This window comes from Hoplias malabaricus, chromosome 5 (assembly GCF_029633855.1).
Source record: "Hoplias malabaricus isolate fHopMal1 chromosome 5, fHopMal1.hap1, whole genome shotgun sequence".
Taxonomy (NCBI): domain Eukaryota; kingdom Metazoa; phylum Chordata; class Actinopteri; order Characiformes; family Erythrinidae; genus Hoplias; species Hoplias malabaricus.
Genome location: NC_089804.1, coordinates 38273167 through 38293737, shown reverse-complemented (window position 1 = coordinate 38293737; position 20571 = coordinate 38273167). Strand labels below are relative to the sequence as shown.

Sequence of the window (20571 nt, the reverse complement as noted above, 5' to 3'; positions counted from 1 at the left end):
CAGGTAGTCAGAGCGCGATTTTTGTTGGCTGATATTCTCGGCTCTTTTTATCGGCAAGAACTCATGTCATTAGATTAACACATTAATGTCCGGACATTTTAACATGGCTTTGGTCCATAGTCTATCTATTTTCTTAATGATATAGCCTACTCTCATACATTTAAATTAAATCTTCAAAATAACAAATTGTCAACCACTATATATTTATAAGTATTAAAGTTATTTTAATCAGATTTCAATAAGTGTCAAATAGTTGTTTGACATATAGGGGTTAAAGCATGTCATGTAAACGGAAAATGAAACAGCTGCGGTCTGACACACACACACACACACACAGAGAGAGAGAGAGAGAGAGAGAGAGAGAGAGAGAGAGAGAGAGAGAGCGAGATAACTGATATATTTAGTTATACTTTACACTGTGATTAGGTCCACCACATCATTAAACTATTCGGATCAGACTATGACCATGGTAAAACATTTAGCGTCATTTGTAGTACTATACAATGTATAAAATAAATTCTGTTTCTAGCCTCTCTTTGCCTTGGTCTAATTGAGTTATTTCGACATTACGGCACCTGGCGGTCAAAACGTTATTAGCCCGTTGTTTCACACCCTCGCCCCCAACCACACCGCGCCCACACTGCACAAGGCCCCCAAAGCCCACACCACCACTAAGGTGACTATATGGAGTTGTAGGGCTATAAGATGCATAATGGTTCTGCGCCACAAACCATAAAGCAACGGAGAAATTGTAGCTGCTTAGTGTCTAGTAATTTCTTATTTTAGCGCATTATTGTCTATATAAAAAAATATGATTTTTAAAATATTTTTATGGGAATATTGTGTTGAAATATTGCTTATATAAGTTCATATTCTTGAAGGAATATATGCATTTTGCGTGGACGTGTTGAGAACCAAGTGAAATAATTAAAAACAACAAATATTCAAGACTTAAAAATTACAAAAAGGGGCTTCAATATATCAGTTGGCTTTAATCTTGTCTTTAAGTCTTTATTAAGTCCACTCTTTTTATCTTTATTCACTTATTTACTGGTTATGTCTGTGTTGTTGTGTTTCAGGGGACTGTTTCGTGAGGGAGACGGTTGGCGTGCACCCCGTGGAGGCGCTGTGTAAAATGGCGGTGTTATGGAAAGCTGTGGAGTCGATGGTGTTTTACAGTTCAGTTGCTTGGTGACGAAGAAGCTCCGTGTGAAGATTTTTACCGCAGCATCGCTTTCTCCAAACAAGTTTAAGAACAGGAAAATACTCAGTCAAACGGGTTTATACTAAAGCCTTTAAATTAGCCCTCGCTATGTGACAGTAGGACCCTTCACTGAGAGGAAACCATGGAAAACTATGTGTTTCTCAAAGTTGTGGGGAAGGGCAGTTACGGAGAAGTGAACCTAGTGCAACACAAATCAGATCGAAAACAGGTAAGAGCTCGGGCTTTAGAGTTTATAACCTGAATAGTCTTCATATCTTCTGTATCTAATGCCCTAAAACGTGTCTATTACAGGTAGATTTATGTATACAAACGATTAACTGGTTTTCTAACGGAGTATACTGACTAAACTACTGTTCATTTACACCCAGTCATAAGGATAATTTGCTTCTGTTCTAATAAAATATCTTGAACACCTGTACAAGAAATTAGCTTATGTTCCAGTAGAAAATACTGCAAGAGAGTTTACACTGATTTAACCTTATTTACACTCAGTCTGAATTCAGTAACAAGACTTGTTAAAACAATTGAACCTAATTCAAAAACCTCTGGTTACCTCAGTAATTGAACTAGTTATATCCCAAAACAGTGGGTCACACACATGGGGCTGGGTATGTTTTAAAAGGTTTTAACAGGATGTCATAGGCTTGTTCTCTCATAATTTTGTGTTCTCTAGCTTGACTTACAGAGTTAAAAATCACCATAGATTCCATTATGTAAACGCCAGTTTATGTATTTAGTTGAATGTTATACTGTGGTCCTGTTAATCTAAAGGCTTATATTCCTCTCACTAATCCCAGTACGTCATAAAGAAGCTGAACCTAAGGACGTCATCTAAACGTGAACGGAAGGCAGCAGAACAAGAAGCCCAGCTCCTCTCTCAGCTCAAACACCCCAACATTGTCAACTACAGGGAGTCATGGGAAGGGGAGGACTGCCAACTGTATATTGTGATGGGTTTCTGCGAGGGAGGAGATCTCTACCACCGCCTCAAGCAGCAGAAAGGAGAGCTGCTGCCTGAAAGGCAGGTGGTGGAGTGGTTTGTCCAGATTGCAATGGCTCTGCAGGTAATGACAGGACACATTTTAAAAATGTATAGCTTGAGTATCATTTTAGAAAACACAACAACTCCATGGATCATAAAAAAGATGATAAAGAGCATGGGCACCAAAGTGTTTTGTCTCGAGGTGGTAAAAGGGCAATGATTTATTATTTAATACTTAGTATGCGTTTGGTGGAACTATAGAGTAGTATAGAGACAGCGTATGATAGGTGTATACATTGTCATTGTAACAAACATGACTGGATATCTTCAGATTAGTTTATTAATTGATTCACAAACATTTTTAAATATATTTTTTATTTCATTAAACATAAAAGCCCCAAAACAAGAAGAAATATAACTCTGTATTATTAATAATGACCACTCCTTTGTTTTGTTTTTTTGATGGCAGTACTTGCATGAGAAACATATCTTGCATAGAGATCTGAAAACACAGAACATTTTCCTGACCAAGACCAACATAATCAAAGTGGGTGATCTGGGCATTGCTAGAGTGCTAGAGAATCAGAACGATATGGCCAGCACCTTGATTGGAACACCTTACTACATGAGTCCTGAGCTCTTCTCTAACAAGCCTTACAACTACAAGGTAGTACAGTTACTCATTATACCTATGACCCATTATACACATATTTACATATTTGCAAGAGCTACAAATCAACAGTGTTGACTTAAGATGTTTTAAATTATGATTTTTCACCCAATAACACATAGTCCGTGAATGGCATACATCCAGAATACCCCCTAAAACTGGCCTGGGCCTTAATTTATAGAACAACTATTAAATGAAGTAAAACAATTTACATCAAAGTTGCAATGGTGGACAAAAAGTAACAATTCCATATTCTCCATTTTCACAATTTGGATGTGGCCTAATCTGTGTGTGCAGTCTGATGTGTGGGCTCTGGGTTGCTGTGTGTACGAAATGGCCACACTAAAACACGCCTTCAACGCTAAAGATATGAATTCACTCGCCTTTCGGATCATCGAGGGCAAGGTAACTCGCATATTTTTTTTCTGAATGAGACATGTTCCTGTAGTTTGTGCAGCTTTGCTGTTTGTAGATTTATTGGATGACTGGAATAAGTGGCTGTAGTTATTTCAGGATTTCTCTGGGGGCTCATTGTTGCATTGCTGCTTATTCCCCAGTTACCACAGATGCCGAGTAAGTATGACCCTCAGCTGGGGGAGCTGATAAAGAGGATGCTGTGTAAGAGACCAGAAGACAGACCGGACGTCAAGCACATTCTGCGGCAGCCATTCATTAAACAGCAAATTGCCATCTTTCTGGAGGCCACCAAAGAGTATGTGCCTGCATCTAGTTTTAATAAACGTTTGTAACCTACATTTTAAGCCCAGCAGTTTGGGTACAGTCATGGGGGTGTGGGCGTAGGTTCCCTTTTCTGAGAAGTCTTTACACTAGACATTGGACCATTAGGTAGAGTATTTGATTGCATTGAGCCACATATGCAATAGTAAAGTCATGTAAATATGTAAATTATGGATAATGAGATGTAGATCTTATTAACCCTAGCTAATCACTCTAGTGAAAAAGCTATTGGATGGTGCGCTTTACACCCTGGAGCTTTATACCCTTGTGGCTTACATATAGCACTAAGCATGGTCACTTTTTGAAGTTTGTAAAGCAATTTGTTTTTATATAATGTAGTTTGAAAATGAATTCTTCTTGTCTAGATTCCATAATAATAGCTGTTGTTTTACAGGAAAACTGCCAAATCCCGAAAGAAAGTGATGAACAGCAAACCTAAAAGCATTCCTAATGCTCCAGATCCTCAAAAGCAGGAGAATTCCCCTCAATGTCTCAACTCTGAGTCAAAAAACAGAGGAAAAAAGGTAAGGTTAAGTTGAAAAACACTGAAGGCCTTGGCAAAATGTCCATGTAGATTCAATACTGAGAGTACATTTCAAGCTAGGCTTATTACTAATTGTAATGACATTGTTATATTTTAAATACCTTAAATATAAATTTAATTTACATATTTTTTTCTTAAGGATTGTAACAAGGCTTTAACAAAAACATATTTATTTTTCCCCCATAGTCAGAGGACTACAACCAAAATCTACACAATGCTGCGAAAGACAATATTTTGCCAATTGCACCATTACAACGACAATCCTCCAGCCCGGCTGTTCTTAGCTCAACGGGCCAGTCCATAGCAACCATCACCAATATAAACATCAATATCCAACCCCAGGAGCACAAACACAAACTGAAGAAAGGGAAGCCACCTCTGCCCACACCCAAACCCACACATGTGGGTGAGCTGCCTTCAGCGACAGGGCAGAGAGAGAGGGAGGAGTTAGAGAAAGAGGATCTATCCCCTCCTCGGCCTCACCCCAGAAAACAGGTATTGGGTAACCACAGGAGAGAGGAAGAACTGTTATCACAACCGTTCATATCCCAGCGCTTAAGTGGACGCACTTCTCTAAAGGCCACAGACAAACCGAAGCCTTTAAAAGAGAATAAAGCTCCTGATGCTCATATGGCTGTGCAGGAGGACACTTTGAAACTGCTGCAGCAAGCAGAGATGGAAAATGTAGCTGCTTCCTGTCATATGCAACATGGTGTAGAGAACCAGGTCAGTCCAGAGGCCACAGGGGATCACAAAACAGAGGCTGCCCTGAGGGACATCTCGGCAGAAAGTCATACAGCAGAGACAAGAGTAGGTTATACTTTGTATACTTTGCATTTTTCGTTTTGAATTTAAAGATGAGTGTTGTTTTATATATTTTACAGACAAGCTTGGAGTCCACAGATAAACTGCTTGAGCCATTTGTTCCCGTCATCCTGATGGTAAGAATATGGATTTCAGTCCTGTTATGCATAAAATAGGGGGGCTGTTAGCTGACATAACATCCTTGGACAATTAACATTCTCCTGCAAGTGTGTTGAGCTGCAATGATGTTGTGTTAGCTGTTCAGAAAGAATCAGTGGAGCTGCATATATCCCAAATAAAGTTTTCTAGCCTTCAGCCTCCCAGCTCAATTAATTAGCAGTGACACAAGACTGTTGAGAAATATTTTAGCTCCACCTACTACTTCTATAAAATATTTAATACTGTAAATGTATAAAGAATACGTCACTTTTCTGAATACATTTAGGAACCTCCAAATCCAAAACCAACCAATACCCCATTAGAGCACAACATTCCACCTCTTCATCCTCATTCTTCTTCCTCTGAGCCATCCATGTGCCGCCAGCGCAGACAGAGAAAGAGGGAGAAGTCTGAAGATGGCCCAAACAAAGTGAGTGTTGCAGAGTGTTATTTGCTTTAGGATCAGTCATTACAACCTTCTTGGAGAAAGCTACAATTTTTCATTTATTTAAACCAATTGAACCTGAATACAGGAGAAAGTGGCTAACTCCAGGCCTCTTCCTCCCCTGCCTGAGGATGTAAAGGTACCCGTAGAAACAGCAGAACGAGATAAACCCTCTTCACCTTCAACTTCCTCAAGCAAGCCTGCACACAGCAGTAAACCTGCCCCAGAGGTCAGATATTAAGCTATTCAAACACCTGTTTTGTAGTTTTGACTCACTATTTTCAATATAATTTTTTTTTTAAATCTGAGCTTCTTCGCTTGCAGAATCGTCTTCTTTCCGCCAGAGAGAGGAGAAGACTGAGGCAGTCACAGGAAAACCAAGAACAAGGTATTCATATATCCTGTAACACAGCCATTTTTCTATTAACTCAAAGGCAATGTTATTTTTCATATTGTCTGAGCAGGTGAGCAGCAAATATAACGTATTCTTTATTTGCATTATTCAGTGCCATATACAGGAGGTCCTCGGGTTACGTCAGTTCCGAGTTACGGTGTTTCGTGGTTACAACACATCTCCCATTGACTGTATAAAGCCTTGTTTCGACTTAAGTGGTTTTGCGTCGTAAACGTCGTAACGTGAACTTCGTGTGTGGTGTGCGCGGCGGAAGAATACACGGTTACGCGGCTCGGGACCGAGGAGGATGGGTGTTAGGATAGGATAAGTGCTTACAGTATGTTATTTACGTACAGTATGTATGTATGTTCCAACTTACACCGAAAATTGGTTTACGACGCGACGTAGGAACGGATCAATGTCGTAAGTCAAGGACCCACTGTAATGTAGCCCAGCAGACAATATGGTTAGTGTCCAAATAAACTTGCTCTATTCATTGATCATCTCTAGGACAAAAATCCTGACCAGGACATAAGTTAGAAAAAAAAATTCACCCCTTATCTGAAAAGTTTCAGGTTTGTAGATGAAAGCTTTTCTCCAGTGACATATGAATTCATGAATTTAGAGAATGCTTAGACAACTGCATAGTGTTCAGTGCTGATCAAAGCAAGCAGGTGCTGCATATATGAATGCAGATAAAAGGAAGCATTGTAACTGTTTTTTTGAGCTGTATGGCCTCTCGTTAAAGCCTTTGCTCTTCTTTGAAGCGGCTCCTGCTGTCAGAAGGGCATCGTGTGATGTCTCCTCGTTAGGCTCCAAGCACGCCGACCAACCCGACTGCCCGAGACCTGCCAGCGTAGCCATGGTAACACACAAGGTAGGAGGACTGACCCTTATCGGCCTGCTGCAAATTGGATGGTCAAGACAGTGCTGACTGCATGAACACATACAGTATATCAAATTACAGCCCTGGAGGACCAGGGTCTATGCAATATGGCATTTACAGTGCTGCCACATACATGATCCAATTCAGAAATTAGCAATCAGTCATTTTTACCATCAAAGCGTAACCAACAAAATTTGATTATTTGTTATTTTTATTTTTTCTGATTCATTACTACTGATTAGCAATGAATCAAACTATTTTGGATGTTTCTAATTACAGACCAGTTTATGTTTAAATAGAGCAGGTCCCTGTCTAAAATATGTTTAGTACAGAATCTCTGAAACATGCCTCAAAGTGTCAGTGTAATCACTGATTAAGAAGAACCACGGGCGAAAATGGCATTGATTATTTATTACATGTATATGCTGCTAGAAGACTTGGTGGATAAACTGGAATTAGGTTTGGCTGCCATGATCAGAGATGGCTTTGGTAAGATTCTAAAGGCCTCATGTGTCTGAGAGGAAATATGCTGCTGCCACCTTAAACTGGATGAGGGTTACAGACTATGATTGAATATAATGTGTTTCAATATACATTATTTAGAGCATGTCACTGACTGATGTTCATTACAGGGTGCTGTTGTCAGTTCAAAAATGTTCATATTGAAAAAAGCCAGTAGGTTTATATTTGATGGCGATGTCATGTTTTCAGTAGATTTTATGCTGTTCATATCGATATTTAGAAGTATGTTGTGATATAAATCTTGGCCATATTGTCCAGCCCTAACTGAACGACGTTCTGTATTAAAACTCTAAATAGATTTTGCTTTTAATAGGAGAGGAAATCATCCTGGCGATCGGATGAGGAGGAATGTAGCTCCTCCACTAGCTCCACCGAGCGCTCAGAGGGAGACTATAGAGAGGGGTGAGAACCCCACTCCAAGACACACACACACACACACACACACACACACACACTTAATTACCACACAGAGGTCAAATCCCGATCACAAATTTAACAATTCATCGACGTACTGACTTGGACTAGTCAGACACTTAAAGCTCATGCAGTCATCTGCTGAAGGTCAAACCCCACATGCCTTTCTCAGCTCACACACAGCTGTTGTCTTCCCTCACTCAGCTCCCTGGTGGTCTAGTGGTTAGGATTCGGCGCTCTCACCGCCGCGGCCCGGGTTCGATTCCCGGTCAGGGAACAAGCTTTTCCCTAAAGGGCTTAGCATTTAATATAATGTCTTTGTTATGTTGTCTGTCTGTTGCTACACTCCAAACACTATTAACACTGCAGAGATGTAATGTATTATTATTATTATTATGTGGTGCATGATCTATATATATATATATGTATGTGTGTGTGTGTGTGTGTGTATATATATATATATATATATATATATATATATATATATATAGTTACACTTATATAGCACCTTTCTAGACACCCAAGAACGCGTTACAATCCACACTGCTTAGAATGCTCAGAACACTCAATCCACACACACACTGGCGAGAAGCGGCAGCCAAATGCGCACAGCGTACTCTCGACCAGGAACGACCGTCCACCTGTAGGACTGCATCGGGCACTAGGGTTTCACCCAGGACAGAGCGCCAATCCATATGAGCACACACTCATTCATTCACCATTCACACACCTGGATATTTTTATTAGAGAAGCCATTTCACCTACCCTCTGTACAATAGGCCCATCAAAAAACTTATATTTGTATAATTTTGCTGGATTTAATTAATAGTTTTAATGTTTTTTGCTCACTTATATAATATAATATAATATATTTATTTATTTATTTACCTGAATGGGAAAAAAGGACCTCCCTCCTGAGTTTTATTAAATGTGATTTATCATATAATACTATAATGAATATTTGGACACTGTGGTAAAATGACAAATGGCAAAAAAAATATTCCAAGTGACTTTGGGAAAAGTAAAGCTTGTTCCCTGACCGGGAATCGAACCCGGGCCGCGGCGGTGAGAGCGCCGAATCCTAACCACTAGACCACCAGGGAGCTGAGTGAGGGAAGACAGCAGCTGTGTGTAAGACGAAAAAAGCATGCGAGGCTATGTTTTAGGTATATGTCATGCACATAGGCAAAATATTCAGAAAAATCTGGTAAAGTATTATGATTTAGACATGAAAAATGCATGTTAACTGCCATTATTTGTTATCTACTTTAGCGTAAAAATAATCCCCCTTACATTCAGCCTGAAATTGTTTATATTTCATGAAGTCAGATTAATTTGTGTACACAAAGTTGCTCTCATTTCACCTATGCCCTTGTTTTTGTGCCTGTAGAAAGACTGAAACCAATGAGATGCAAGACCTGGTTCAGATGATGACGCAGACATTACGGATGGATAGCAGAGATGTTTCACATAGCAACCCTGCCACGCTGAAAGAGTTTAAACTGAACAGAAAATACAGAGACACGCTGATGCTTCATGGAAAGGCCAACGATGGAGAGAATGACGTCCACTTCAGTGACTTTCCCTCAGGTCTGGTATTTATCCACATCGGTGCTCATTAAAATGCAGACTACTATTAAACATCATTGTGATCAGTTCATATGTTCATGATGTACATATTAGTCCTATTTGAAAATAGGAAAAAGAAAATTGACAAACAAATCTGAAGTCTACCATCTACCAGTGAATAGACTGTTGCTTCTTTAGTTCTGCATTACAGCAACAAGTCTACTGTAGCTAACTAGTAATGCAATATTCAGGCTTCCAATGCTGACTTTAGCTAACTAAGGTTTATTTTCCTGCTTACATTTCTTAACAGATCAATACACATTTACCAGGGGGTTCAGTTTTTGTCTGGAACAAGTTTTTCAGAAATAATCAGAATAATCTGAGCTATCTGGAAATAACTGAGGGCCTTTTTTACTCTGTGTTCAGATGACTCTTCAGGACCAGCGAAGATCAAGAGAGCCATTGAACGTTTGCGAACTGATGTTGTTAAAGGACTCGGAGTGAAATTGCTGGACAAAGTCCTGGACATCATGCAAGAGGAGGATGAAGAGAAGAGAGAGGTCAGCCATAGAGAATTATCTCCATAGAGGGATTTAAATTGAACTGGACCTTCTGATGTTTGTAGGATAGCTCAACATGGATGAAAACTATGTGTACAGCCTGTATTTATCTCCAAAGCTCAATCACAATCTACAATTGCTCACTTTGAGTTAAATAAACAGATACGAAGAGCCATCTCAAAACAGACCACACAAAAAAGTAATATACTTTCTAAAGTCTAAACGTTTCTTTCTGCTCTTGCAGGTCCTGCTCCAGGAGCAGCTGGGTGAGGAGAAGTATAAGACGTATGCTGTTATGGTGCGACATTTAAAATTTTTCGAAGATGTTGCTTTCAAAGATTGAGCTTGATGAGTAGCACTTTGGTAAAACATTGATCATGCTGCTCCTTCTGATTTTCGATGGACAGATTTGGGAAAGTCGAGCTGAAGGGTTAACTGTGTCATGAAGCCTTTGTAAATATGCGTTTTATAAAATACAATATGAATCTACGTATATGCAATTCATCTATGTTAGATAAATGCAAGGTTAATTTTAGAGAGACAATTAATGTTCAGCTAATTATAAGGTCAGTTTTACTTTAGCTGTTGTTTTTCCCCCTACTGGCCACACAGTGTATGTCTCTAAGAGCATAAACGTGGGATGAGTTCTAATGAATATATACTTTTGAATTAGCATAATGTTCTACACAGAATGGTGAGAATGATCCTTTTATTAAACAGATTTTTAATTTTACATTAAACTTGACATGAATGCTTGTATCCTCTGTTAAGTTTTGGCAAGTCCACAAAGTCTGAAAAGCAAGGGGGCAGAGGTCACTACATGAAGGTGTTCAAAAGGGAAACCAGATGTTATTCTACTTATGCTTCTTCTTCTTTAAATTCTCTTGAGGTTTTTCACGGGGTTCTGCAGAAGGCTCAGGTATAACAGGGTGCCATGTGAGGGGGTGTCTTCTGTACATGGGCCATGGAGGCAGTGTAAGCTGTGAGGAGAGAGAGAGAGCGCTGTGTGAAAACACAACAAATAATGGCATGCACCTATAACCAATAGTTAGACATTACGGATAAAGTACACTGTACATTTATTACACCTATTACAACTAAATTATGCAGCTTTGAAAGTGAACATGATAAACATGTCCCATTGCATGTTTTAAGGTAGCATTGTTAAAAGACTGCATAATTTGACTCGAAACATACAGGGGTTGGGCAATGAAAGTGAAACACCTGGTTTTAGACCACAATAATATATTAGTATGTTGTAGGGCCTCCTTTTGCAGCCAATACAGCGTCAATTCGTCTTGGGAATGACATATACAAGTCCTGCACAGTGGTCAGAGGGATTTTAAGCCATTCTTCTTGCAGGATAGTGGCCAGGTCTCTACGTGATGCTGGTGGAGGAAAACGTTTCCTGACTCACTCCTCCAAAACACCCCAAAGTGGCTCAATAATATTTAGATCTGGTGACTGTGCAGGCCATGGGAGATGTTCAACTTCACTTTCATGTTCATCAAACCAATCTTTCACCAGTCTTGCTGTGTGTATTGGTGCATTGTCGTCCTGATACACAGCACCGCCTTCAGGACTCAATGTTTGATTGCACATTGGATGCACATGGTCTTACTGGTGCAATGTGCAGTTAAAGATTGGCCACCAGGCTGCTCCAATTTAGCCATGACACCTCCCACACTACAATGACAGGTGTTTCAGTTTCATTGTCCAACCCCTGTAGATTATACTAAAAACATAAGTAGTTTAATCAGAGGTGAAAAACTAAATGCTTACCAAACAGGAGACAGTGAATCCAGCTAGCATTATATAAACAGTCCATCCAAACTGCTGAATAATAAGACCATAGATGAATCCAATCACCTGCAAAATTAACAATAAATACAAAATTAATGAGCCATTTTAGAAAATAAAATATTCAATTTTTTAAAAACGCTGAATGCCTTTTTCTGCTCCTAAACCAGCAAACATCTGATTGCAGTAGAAGCCAGTAAGTGTCTTACCGCTGAGACAAGGATGATGCCTTGGAAAATCTGCTCCGCAAGTTTTTGTCCTTTGTAGTCCTGGATAGATTAAAAGTTATTCAAATTAAAATGACATAACTGAATGTTATTTCTGAGAACAATCCCCTAGTGCATCTGCACCTTTGCCTTCATTTAGTACACAGGGATATATAAATATGCAATTAGTCCCTAGGGTGACCAGACGTCCTCTTTTACCCGGACATGTCCTCTTTTTTAGACTTAAAACAAAATGTATGCGCGGAATTTCACAAACGTCCGGGATTTTGTTTTTCTAGAGCTTACATAGAACTTCGAGAAGTTTCGTTCACAAACTAGTCCCGCCCTCCCCTACTCCGATTGGTTCGCTTGAGTCAGAAGGGGGCGTGGTGGAGTAGCCTAAAATCTTCTGATTGGACGGTCTGACTGTAGAGCTACCGTTATTGGTCGAGAACCTTCTCTGTAAATATTTAATTGGTCAGTCTGCACGTCAGTAGTCCTTGTTTACGTCAGGCAAAGCTCATGTACCCACCCTCATCTGGAGCAGTTATGCCGAAACATAAATGTAAGCTCTCGGATGAATTCCCATGTTTTGTGTAGCAAATAAAGGTGTAAAGGACCTAATAGCACACATAGGTTCAGCTAAGACCCCCCCCCCCCCCCAGAGACGTGTCCTGTTTTTCACCATCTCTCAGATCTGGTGTCACCCTATTAGTCCCTAACATCTCCACCCACTTTCTCAGAAGCTCCACATCTCAAACTGACTCAATTGATGCTTTAGGTTTATGACGTAAGAAACTCAGTCTAAATTGGCTAGATTCAAAACAGAAATGCTAAACCATTGCTGTCAATGATCATTTCCTGTATGACACTTCATCCAGCTAAAAAGAAAAAAAAATTGATAGACTTGTTAACGCCTTGATTAATACTGCATTAAGTGGGTGAAGGTTCAAAAGTTAGGAATAACTATCTCCCTATTACAGCTCGGGCGAGCGTCAAGATGATTTAAAGCTGCTATTTTAAGGTAAAAAATAATGCGTATTGTTTCTTTAAGCTCTATGCAGCGCACTGAAGGAAAATACGAAGAACTGTCCATATGTCCGTTCTTAACACGAAACATTATTCCTTAGTTATGTTCGACAGAATAATGTTAACGCTTAAAGTAATAGCTTTTACCAACCGAGGAGTTTAAGCAGTTAATTTTGTATCATTCTATCAGTTAACATCCTGCTAACGGCAACCACTAAATAATGAGAAACGTCTGCACACGATAAACGATTGGGAGTCGACGAGAAATACAATAGGCATTAATTTAGAAATATAGGCTTACCATGTGAGTCGGTATAGATTTAAACATGGATAGCATTGTGAAATAAGAGAATGCGTGATTATTGACAAAGAAATCGCTCTGAAAGTAAGATTTCCTGTTTTAAAAAGGTGCACGTCGATTTGTGAAGGACCCAAACCGTAGCATAAAATGAATCAAAGCTTGAATGAATCGATTCTCCGGTTAGGCATTTGAGCACCGAGAGTCGAACCCAAAGCTTTGGAAATCTGGGAAATTGTATTTTCTTCATTTGTAATTTACATTGTTTATTAAACAATCATTGAAGTTATTTCTTCATAGTGTGGACTTCAATTTACAAGCGGCGTGTGTTCAATATAGGTGTATTAATATATTTTCAGCATGTTCAACGTCAGCATTAATAAATCTAGCGGTTTCATCCAGTAAAACAGGACACGGTTGCCTTTTTAATGTTTTTTATTTGCAATTGTTTAATAATAATGTGTTTATGGTCTATCAATATCTTTCAATCACAAAAATACTTTTAAGCGGTTACCAGAGTCGCTGTGGCGGTTACTAAGAATGTATTGTGGAGAATCAACACTTGGTGTCGACTCTTAGAGATGACTCTTTGAATCGGTATTGTAAACTAATCAAAATAACCGGTGTTAAACACCTCTTAAGCATTGCCGCTCAACATCATCTTGTTATATATGTACATAAATATGCATTACTTGCTGATTATTCATGTTATAGATCGAGCCTGTAATTAAGTTACAACTTTTTTATCTGGCCGAAAGCTAGACACCTTATCTGTGCCATTTATGGGAGAAGGGGGCGGTCCGTTTCTGCTATAGTCGATGGATTTCATCGATTTATATATCATGCGGATGGGACAAACACATGGCTGTTAGTAAGCGGAGGTTGTTAAAAACATGTGAAGGTTTTGTGCAGCGTTCAATTTCTCCAGGAATAATGAATAACTGTGTGCTGTCCTTTATTTTCGACTTGTTGATGTTGAGTTGGCATTTTGGATGCGAACCTAGAGGAGCCGGGAAAACCCAGGTGAGTTAACTCTCTCTATATTCTTCATACTTGTAATTTTATTTGCGGTTTGGATGATTCTGTGGTGGAATGTATGCCTCTTGGGACTATTCTGTGGCATGTTTTGTAACGGGGGGCTTCTCACTGAGTAGACAAGAGTAACCATGGTCAGATAGACGTTGCCTTTTAGATAAACGCTCCCAAAGTGTCCTGGTACGCTTTAATGTGAACTTACAGAGGGTGTTCAGACGCAAGCACTGCTGTTCTTATCTTCGTAGAAAAGCCTGGAGTGAAATGGGACGCCTTGCATCAGCCGCACACGAGTTTAACGTCAATATATCCAATGCCAAGCGTCGACTAGAGGAGTATTAATCCCAAAGCGCGACGCTAAAGAGCTCCTTCGGCATGGTTTGGAAGAGCCTTAATGATCCAGAACTAATTGATTCTTTTGTGGCTGCAAACAAATCCTCACAGCAATGCAGCAACATCTAGTGAAAAGATTTCCTAGTAGAGTATTTACTAATACCAGCTCCTGCCCTTATAAACAGTGGAGGAATGACTCTATTTTAAAGGTAGAGTGCTCACTGATTTTTCTTTCTCTTTTTCCGAACATTGCTCAGACTCAGAGGAAATGAAGTGTCCAGTCTGAGGAAGGGGAAAGGCAACAATAAGGGCAATGACACTACGGAGAGGTAAGTAATAAAAGTGGATGTTATTTCTGTGTTTCCCCATTTGCTGAATGTCTTACGCCAAGTAAGACGTTAAGTTAAGGCATGTGCAATTATTCAGAGTGGTGAGAAGTTAAAGAAACCTGCATAGTACATTCATAGGCCTAATTTATGCTGGGGACAATGTTCACACCACCTTTTGAAATCGGTGGTTTTGTCCACAACACTGTTTGAAAGTGTACTCTGAACTCTCAGTGCTGATCCCCCCCCCCCCCCCCCCCCCCTCAGTGTATGCGCAATTTCCAAGTTCATCAATATTTTTAAACCTTTTTTCAGTGTTTTAACGGTTTGGTGTTGCACTGCCAGTATCAACATCCATTATCTGTAACCCTTATCCCAGGGGTCGGCAACCCGCGGCTCTTTGATCCCTCTGATGCGGCTCAGCATTTGAAAATAATTCATGAGTATTTAATTAAAATATTTTATTTTGGTTCGTTCATTTTCAAAATGTAACTCTATGAAGATTATGGCGATCTTGTAACATCTAAAATATTTTAATATTTAAAATATTTTTGTCGCTCTTAATACACGTCACAAATTCCAATGTGTGACACCCGCCAGTGTGCGGTTTCTTAAACTTTTTGACAGTAAAATAATGACGGCACGCAGAGAGAGGACAGCATTGTTTGCTGCCAGTGGATAATTTAAGTTCGGTGTTTTTTTCCATTACTACAAGGACTCAAATAGACGTTGAGTATTTTACTTAACCGTCAACACAACGTCTTTTTTTTTTTAAAAGTTAAAAATGTTTTGTTGCATGTACAAATGTTATTTCATTTTCTCTGCAGTCGTTCATTGATTTCATAAATGTAACACAGTGTAGTTTGTTTATACATAGCACAAAGGCAACAAACCCTGTTATGCGCAGTGTTATTTCATTTAAAATTTCAAAAGGGTTTTGTGACTCCCAGTGTTTTCTTTACTGTGTGAATGGGTCCAAATGGCTCTTTGAGTGGTAAAGGTTGCCGACCCCTGCCTTATCCAGTTCAGGGTCACGGTGGGTCCAGAGCCTACCTGGAATCATTGGGCGCAAGGTGGGAATACACCCTGGAGGGGGCGCCAGTCCTTCACAGGGCAACACACACACACACTTACACCTATGGACACTTCTTTTTTTATTTTTGAGTCGCCAATCCACCTACCACGGTAGGTTTTTGGACCGTGGGAGGAAACCCATGCGGACACAGGGAGAACACATCGACTCCTCCACCGTGCCGCCCCAGTATCAACATTTTAAGTGAAATTACTTGTAATTGGTCATTTTCAACAAATTTATAATGGCAATATATGTGTAGTAGACATTGAGACCTGTTCCTATCTCAACATACACTTCGGAATTTTAAAAATAAGTAAAAAAAATAAAAAATAAAGTTAAATTATTAAAGTGATTATTGTGATTTCCTTTTGTTTCAGTGAACGTGGTCATCCTTGTGCTGCTGTCTATAGCCTTTTTAATCATTGTACACCGAAATCTACTGAATCTCAGTGATTTCCTAAAGCGAGACAATGCAGGTACTACACTACACCTGTGGGGATTTCACTGTTATGTAAGTTTCAGATACTCCCTTTAGTTACAGTCCTGTCCTGTTGATCTTCATTTCCTTACCTTTTCCAGAATCAGTACCAGGTGTCATCCTGCCGTTCGAAACTGGATTTTTCTCAGACCGTAAGGTCAGGACGGGGCCAGAGATCCCGGTGGTCATCACAGCAGCAGAGGAGAGATTGGGGGCTGCTGTCGCTGCCATGAATAGTGTGAACAGTAACAGCAAGGCTAATGTGGTTTTCAACATAGTGACCTTGAACGAGTCCGTGGAGCATCTGAAGTAAGGGCCATGCTCAGTCTTGTTCTACTTGGTGTAAAATCAGGTCAAATACTGCAAACTCCTAGGTTGTATGCTTCTATAGATAATGTGTTCATCTCTTGACAGGACCTGGTTGAGTAAGACGGACATCAGACACAAAATCATCACATTTGAGCCCAAGATCCTTGAGGGCAAGATTTCAGATGGTCCACAGAAGGCAGATCTGGTGAAGCCAGTAAGTACACAAGTCTGTTCTGAGATATTGAGGATGTTATGTTATTGAAACATTAATACTGCATCCTGAAACTGTTTACTTTACAGTTGACCTTTGCCAGATTCTACATGCCAGCATTTTTACCTAATGCAGAGAAAGCTATTTACCTGGATGATGATGTTATTGTACAAGGTAAGAGTCATGTTTACAAGGAATTATCCATATGATCAGGGCCCTGTCTCACAAAGCAGGAATGTGTTATCTTATGAGAGTTGACCACATTTATTTATTTAATATCAACATGAAAATTTGTACATCCAATTTTACTTAATCCAGGGCAGTTTAAGTCCAGCGTTAGAGTATTAACAGCTTTTGGCCAATCAGAATCAAGCTTCTGAACATTTAGGGCAACCTGTGACTAATGTACTTATTGGGTATATAATGTGGCTGTTTAAATATTACTTACTTCATGAGACACGTCCCCAATAATATGAAATACATGATTTTGTTGCGGGCGGCACGGTGGCGCAGCAGGTAGGTGTCGCAGTCACACAGCTTCAGGGGCCTGGAGGTTGTGGGTTCGATTTCCGCTCCGGGTGACTGTCTGTGAGGAGTTGGTGTGTTCTCCGTGTCTGCGTGGGTTTCATCCCACAGTCCAAAAACACACGTTGGTAGGTGGATTGGTGACTCAAAAGTGTCTGTAGGTGTGAGTGTGTCTGTGTTGCCCTGTGAAGGACTGGCAGGGTGTATTCCCGCCTTGTGCCCAATGATTCCAGGTAGGCTCTGGACCCACTGTGACCCTGAACTGGATAAGCGGTTACAGATAATGAATGAATGAATGATTCTGTTGCAGGAGATATCCAGGAGCTTTTTGACACAAGTCTGAAGCCTGGACATGCAGCTGCTTTTTCAGATGACTGTGACACCGCATCCTCCAAAGGCATCATTAGAGGAGCAGGTAACCAGGTAAATATCAGTAAAATGATCTGGAATTTAAATGGAATCAAATGGTGCACCACCGCCGAGCCCACTTCACCTCCCTTACCAGAAAGCTAATGATGAAGCAGCACACTGTTGCCAAGGAAACAGATATTGAAAACTGACACAGGGGTGAAATATAACCAGGTCTTTTATTACATTCGTTTACACAAAAATGTGTTCCTGTACCATATGTGATCAGCGTGATCAGTGCTTCTTGACTTTCTGTTGTGTTACAGAACAGCTATATTGGCTTCCTGGACTTCAAAAAAGACGCTATTAAGAAACTGGCAATGAGGGCAAACACATGCTCTTTCAATCCTGGAGTCTTTGTGGCAAATTTGACGGAGTGGAAACAACAGAACATCACCAGGCAGATTGAGCAGTGGATGGAGCGCAATGTCAAGTGAGTGGGAGGAATGCTGTACATTGGCTGAAGTCTGAATAGAGTCAAAATTAGAGTTGGGAATTAAGTATAATGCAGCAAAGAAGAAAGTATTCCACATTAAAAGCTTTCTATAATTAAGATTTACTTAAAGGTGCATTGCATTGTTTTCTCATTACCTTGGTAATCCCTTTGGGCCCTACCTGTTCTGACTTCTAGCCCCAGATCTCAAACTAATGCTGTGATGAATAGCTTTAGTAATAAAACACTAAATCTGCCTTCATAATAACACTGAAATTACATTTATCACTTGTGCACACGTGCTGGCCCTCAATTAATTTAGAATTTGTTCCACCAGGGAGGATCTGTACAGTAAAACCCTAGCAGACAGCTTCACAACACCTCCGCTGCTCATTGTGTTCTACAAGCACCACTCCAGCATCGACCCTATGTGGCATGTTCGACACCTTGGTAAGAAATTTAATCTGCCGTGGCGCTGAAAGATATCAGTGCCATATAGCTCCAGTATACTGGGGTCCTGGTTTCAACACTGAGTTTCCTCTGGGTGTTCTGGTTTCTTCCGACAGTCCAAAAACACAGGCTGGTAGGTGTATTGGTTGTGTGAAATTGCCCAAAAGTGTGTAACTGAGTGTGTGTGTAATTGTGCCCAGGTGTGTGTGTGTTGCCCTGTGAAGGACTGGCGCCCCCTCCAGGGTGTATTCCCGCCTTGCACCCAATGATTCCAGGTAGACCCTGGACCTGTCGTGACCCTGAACTAGATAAGCATTTACAGATAATGAATGAAAGAATGTGTGTGTGAGAAAGTGACTGGGTGAGATGCCCTCTGGTGGACTAGCTCCATGTCCAGGATGTTTTGTTGTCTGATTCTGAGTAGACTCTGAACACACTCCAGCCCCAATCAGGATGAAGTGTTTAAAGAAGATGAATAAACAAATGAATACTTTGTCAAAAATCCAGTTGGAAAATGTCCAGTTCTGTCATTCGTCACTGAAACGGTTTATGCTACACACTGCATGTCCCTCACAAGGGGACAGCCATGTTCAAAATGAGAAAAGTCAATGTATAAAGGCTTTATTTTAATTTTAATCTTTTATAATATTTTTAGGTGCCACTGGAGCTGGAAATCGCTACTCTCCACAGTTTGTCAAAGCTGCCAAACTTCTCCATTGGAACGGACATTTTAAGCCATGGGGCAGAACCTCCTCGTTCTCTGACGTCTGGGAGAAGTGGTACATTCCAGATCCCACTGGGAAGTTTCATCCAGTCAGAAGACACCCCGGGGACAAATAAGCTTGGACTCGAATTACATGGACACAACTGTTACGAATCACAACGACAACCTACTTTATTTGCTTCAGACCTTGTCTACAGTAACTCGCAGTGTACTCCACAAAGTATTTTCAGCCCAAGTGTTAAGACAAGAATAGGAGAAGATGGCTGCCTCTTTAGTGACATTCTTTCTGGAAGGAGTTCATTTGCAAAGTGTTTTCATATTGTTTCTTAACTGTGTTCAGTATTTTTCTTGTTACACTAGTTTTCAACTAACTGTTATGTTCTTAATTTACCTAGAGGAGAATTCATAGGACAACATTTCCACTAAAATGCTACCTCAGCCCTCACTGTGTGCATTGTAACTAAACAAAAGGTCCAGCATTTCCTTAATACAGTATTTTTTTTTCTAACCCACTATATTTTATTCTATTGCAAATATAACACTCTCCCTGTGACAGGTTACAATAAACTTGTTTAATTTTTGTGGCCTCCCTGTTATGAAACGGAACCACTGCCAATACCTGCTTTCAGACATCTTGCAGTTTTTCCCCTTGTGATACTTACACTAATCTAAGAGCATGCATGACTCTTGTGCTCAATTCTTAAATCCTATAGCAACAGCTGTTCCCATTCCCTGACATTGCTGTGGGGAGAAGTGTGCCAATTTGTATATAGAGACAAACGATGTATTTATGCACTAAATAAAGTTGAATACAATTGCTAATCCTGTGCCCTGTCCCCCCCCCATTTAAAAATCACAGCCGAGATAATTGCTTTCTTTCAGTTGAAGCTGTATTTTTAACCTTAAAACAGCTGAGTCCTTGATGAACTTATTTTACACTAGTTTAAAGGTTAAGCCTTTTAAAAGTTAAGTCATTCGCAGACTGCTTTGGAATTAATTGAAAATCACAGAGGATTAAAGAC

General features: G+C 40.0%; 3 protein-coding genes and 2 non-coding genes across 10 annotated transcripts; 3 read left to right on the top strand and 2 right to left on the bottom strand.

Moving 5' to 3' along the window:
* The first annotated feature begins 1176 nt into the window (after positions 1-1176).
* Positions 1177-10622, top strand: nek4 (NIMA-related kinase 4). 4 transcript variants are annotated; one of them, XM_066670201.1, is made up of 16 exons: positions 1177-1433; positions 2023-2289; positions 2677-2874; positions 3175-3282; positions 3435-3589; positions 4010-4139; positions 4346-4969; positions 5044-5100; positions 5409-5552; positions 5707-5796; positions 5892-5955; positions 6729-6838; positions 7683-7771; positions 9174-9373; positions 9779-9912; positions 10157-10622. In XM_066670201.1, exons 1-16 carry the CDS (start codon positions 1347-1349, stop codon positions 10253-10255), a joined length of 2556 nt encoding a protein of 851 aa, XP_066526298.1. In that variant the 5' UTR covers positions 1177-1346; the 3' UTR covers positions 10256-10622. The 4 variants fall into 4 exon arrangements, with proteins under 4 accessions (XP_066526298.1, XP_066526297.1, XP_066526299.1 ...); XM_066670200.1 differs by having other exon boundaries at positions 5698-5796; XM_066670202.1 differs by having other exon boundaries at positions 4346-4885; positions 5656-5796; positions 10157-10620.
* trnae-cuc (transfer RNA glutamic acid (anticodon CUC)) lies at positions 7989-8060 on the top strand. The gene has a single exon. It is a non-coding gene; the product is annotated as a tRNA-Glu (tRNA).
* On the bottom strand, positions 8815-8886 carry trnae-cuc (transfer RNA glutamic acid (anticodon CUC)). The gene has a single exon. It is a non-coding gene; the product is annotated as a tRNA-Glu (tRNA).
* spcs1 (signal peptidase complex subunit 1) lies at positions 10613-13391 on the bottom strand. The gene is made up of 4 exons (XM_066670210.1): positions 13249-13391; positions 11922-11981; positions 11695-11781; positions 10613-10892 (listed from the first exon to the last, which is right to left on the bottom strand). Exons 1-4 carry the CDS (start codon positions 13282-13284, stop codon positions 10767-10769), a joined length of 309 nt encoding a protein of 102 aa, XP_066526307.1. The 5' UTR covers positions 13285-13391; the 3' UTR covers positions 10613-10766.
* On the top strand, positions 12735-20425 carry glt8d1 (glycosyltransferase 8 domain containing 1). 3 transcript variants are annotated; one of them, XM_066670208.1, is made up of 11 exons: positions 12735-12942; positions 14226-14268; positions 14868-14939; positions 16389-16487; positions 16591-16798; positions 16904-17012; positions 17099-17183; positions 17845-17957; positions 18209-18375; positions 18713-18825; positions 19481-20425. In XM_066670208.1, exons 3-11 carry the CDS (start codon positions 14924-14926, stop codon positions 19663-19665), a joined length of 1095 nt encoding a protein of 364 aa, XP_066526305.1. In that variant the 5' UTR covers positions 12735-12942; positions 14226-14268; positions 14868-14923; the 3' UTR covers positions 19666-20425. The 3 variants fall into 3 exon arrangements, with proteins under 3 accessions (XP_066526305.1, XP_066526304.1, XP_066526306.1); XM_066670207.1 differs by lacking the exon at positions 12735-12942 and having other exon boundaries at positions 14101-14268; XM_066670209.1 differs by lacking the exons at positions 12735-12942; positions 14226-14268 and adding an exon at positions 14420-14754.
* Positions 20426-20571: the final 146 nt, after the last annotated feature.

Coding starts and splice junctions, on each gene's coding strand:
- spcs1 (XM_066670210.1), bottom strand. CDS start 13,284: ATGCTATCCATGTTTAAATCTATACCGACTCACATG. Junction 11,982..13,248: donor AATCTATACCGACTCACATG/GTAAGCCTATAT, acceptor TAATCTATCCAG/GACTACAAAGGACAAAAACT. Junction 10,893..11,694: donor GATTCACTGTCTCCTGTTTG/GTAAGCATTTAG, acceptor CTCTCCTCACAG/CTTACACTGCCTCCATGGCC.
- glt8d1 (XM_066670208.1), top strand. Junction 16,488..16,590: donor CCTAAAGCGAGACAATGCAG/GTACTACACTAC, acceptor TACCTTTTCCAG/AATCAGTACCAGGTGTCATC. Junction 17,958..18,208: donor TTAGAGGAGCAGGTAACCAG/GTAAATATCAGT, acceptor GTTGTGTTACAG/AACAGCTATATTGGCTTCCT.
- nek4 (XM_066670198.1), top strand. CDS start 1,347: ATGGAAAACTATGTGTTTCTCAAAGTTGTGGGGAAGGGCAGTTACGGA. Junction 5,553..5,655: donor CTGAAGATGGCCCAAACAAA/GTGAGTGTTGCA, acceptor ACCTGAATACAG/GAGAAAGTGGCTAACTCCAG. Junction 5,797..5,891: donor GCAGTAAACCTGCCCCAGAG/GTCAGATATTAA, acceptor CTTCGCTTGCAG/AATCGTCTTCTTTCCGCCAG.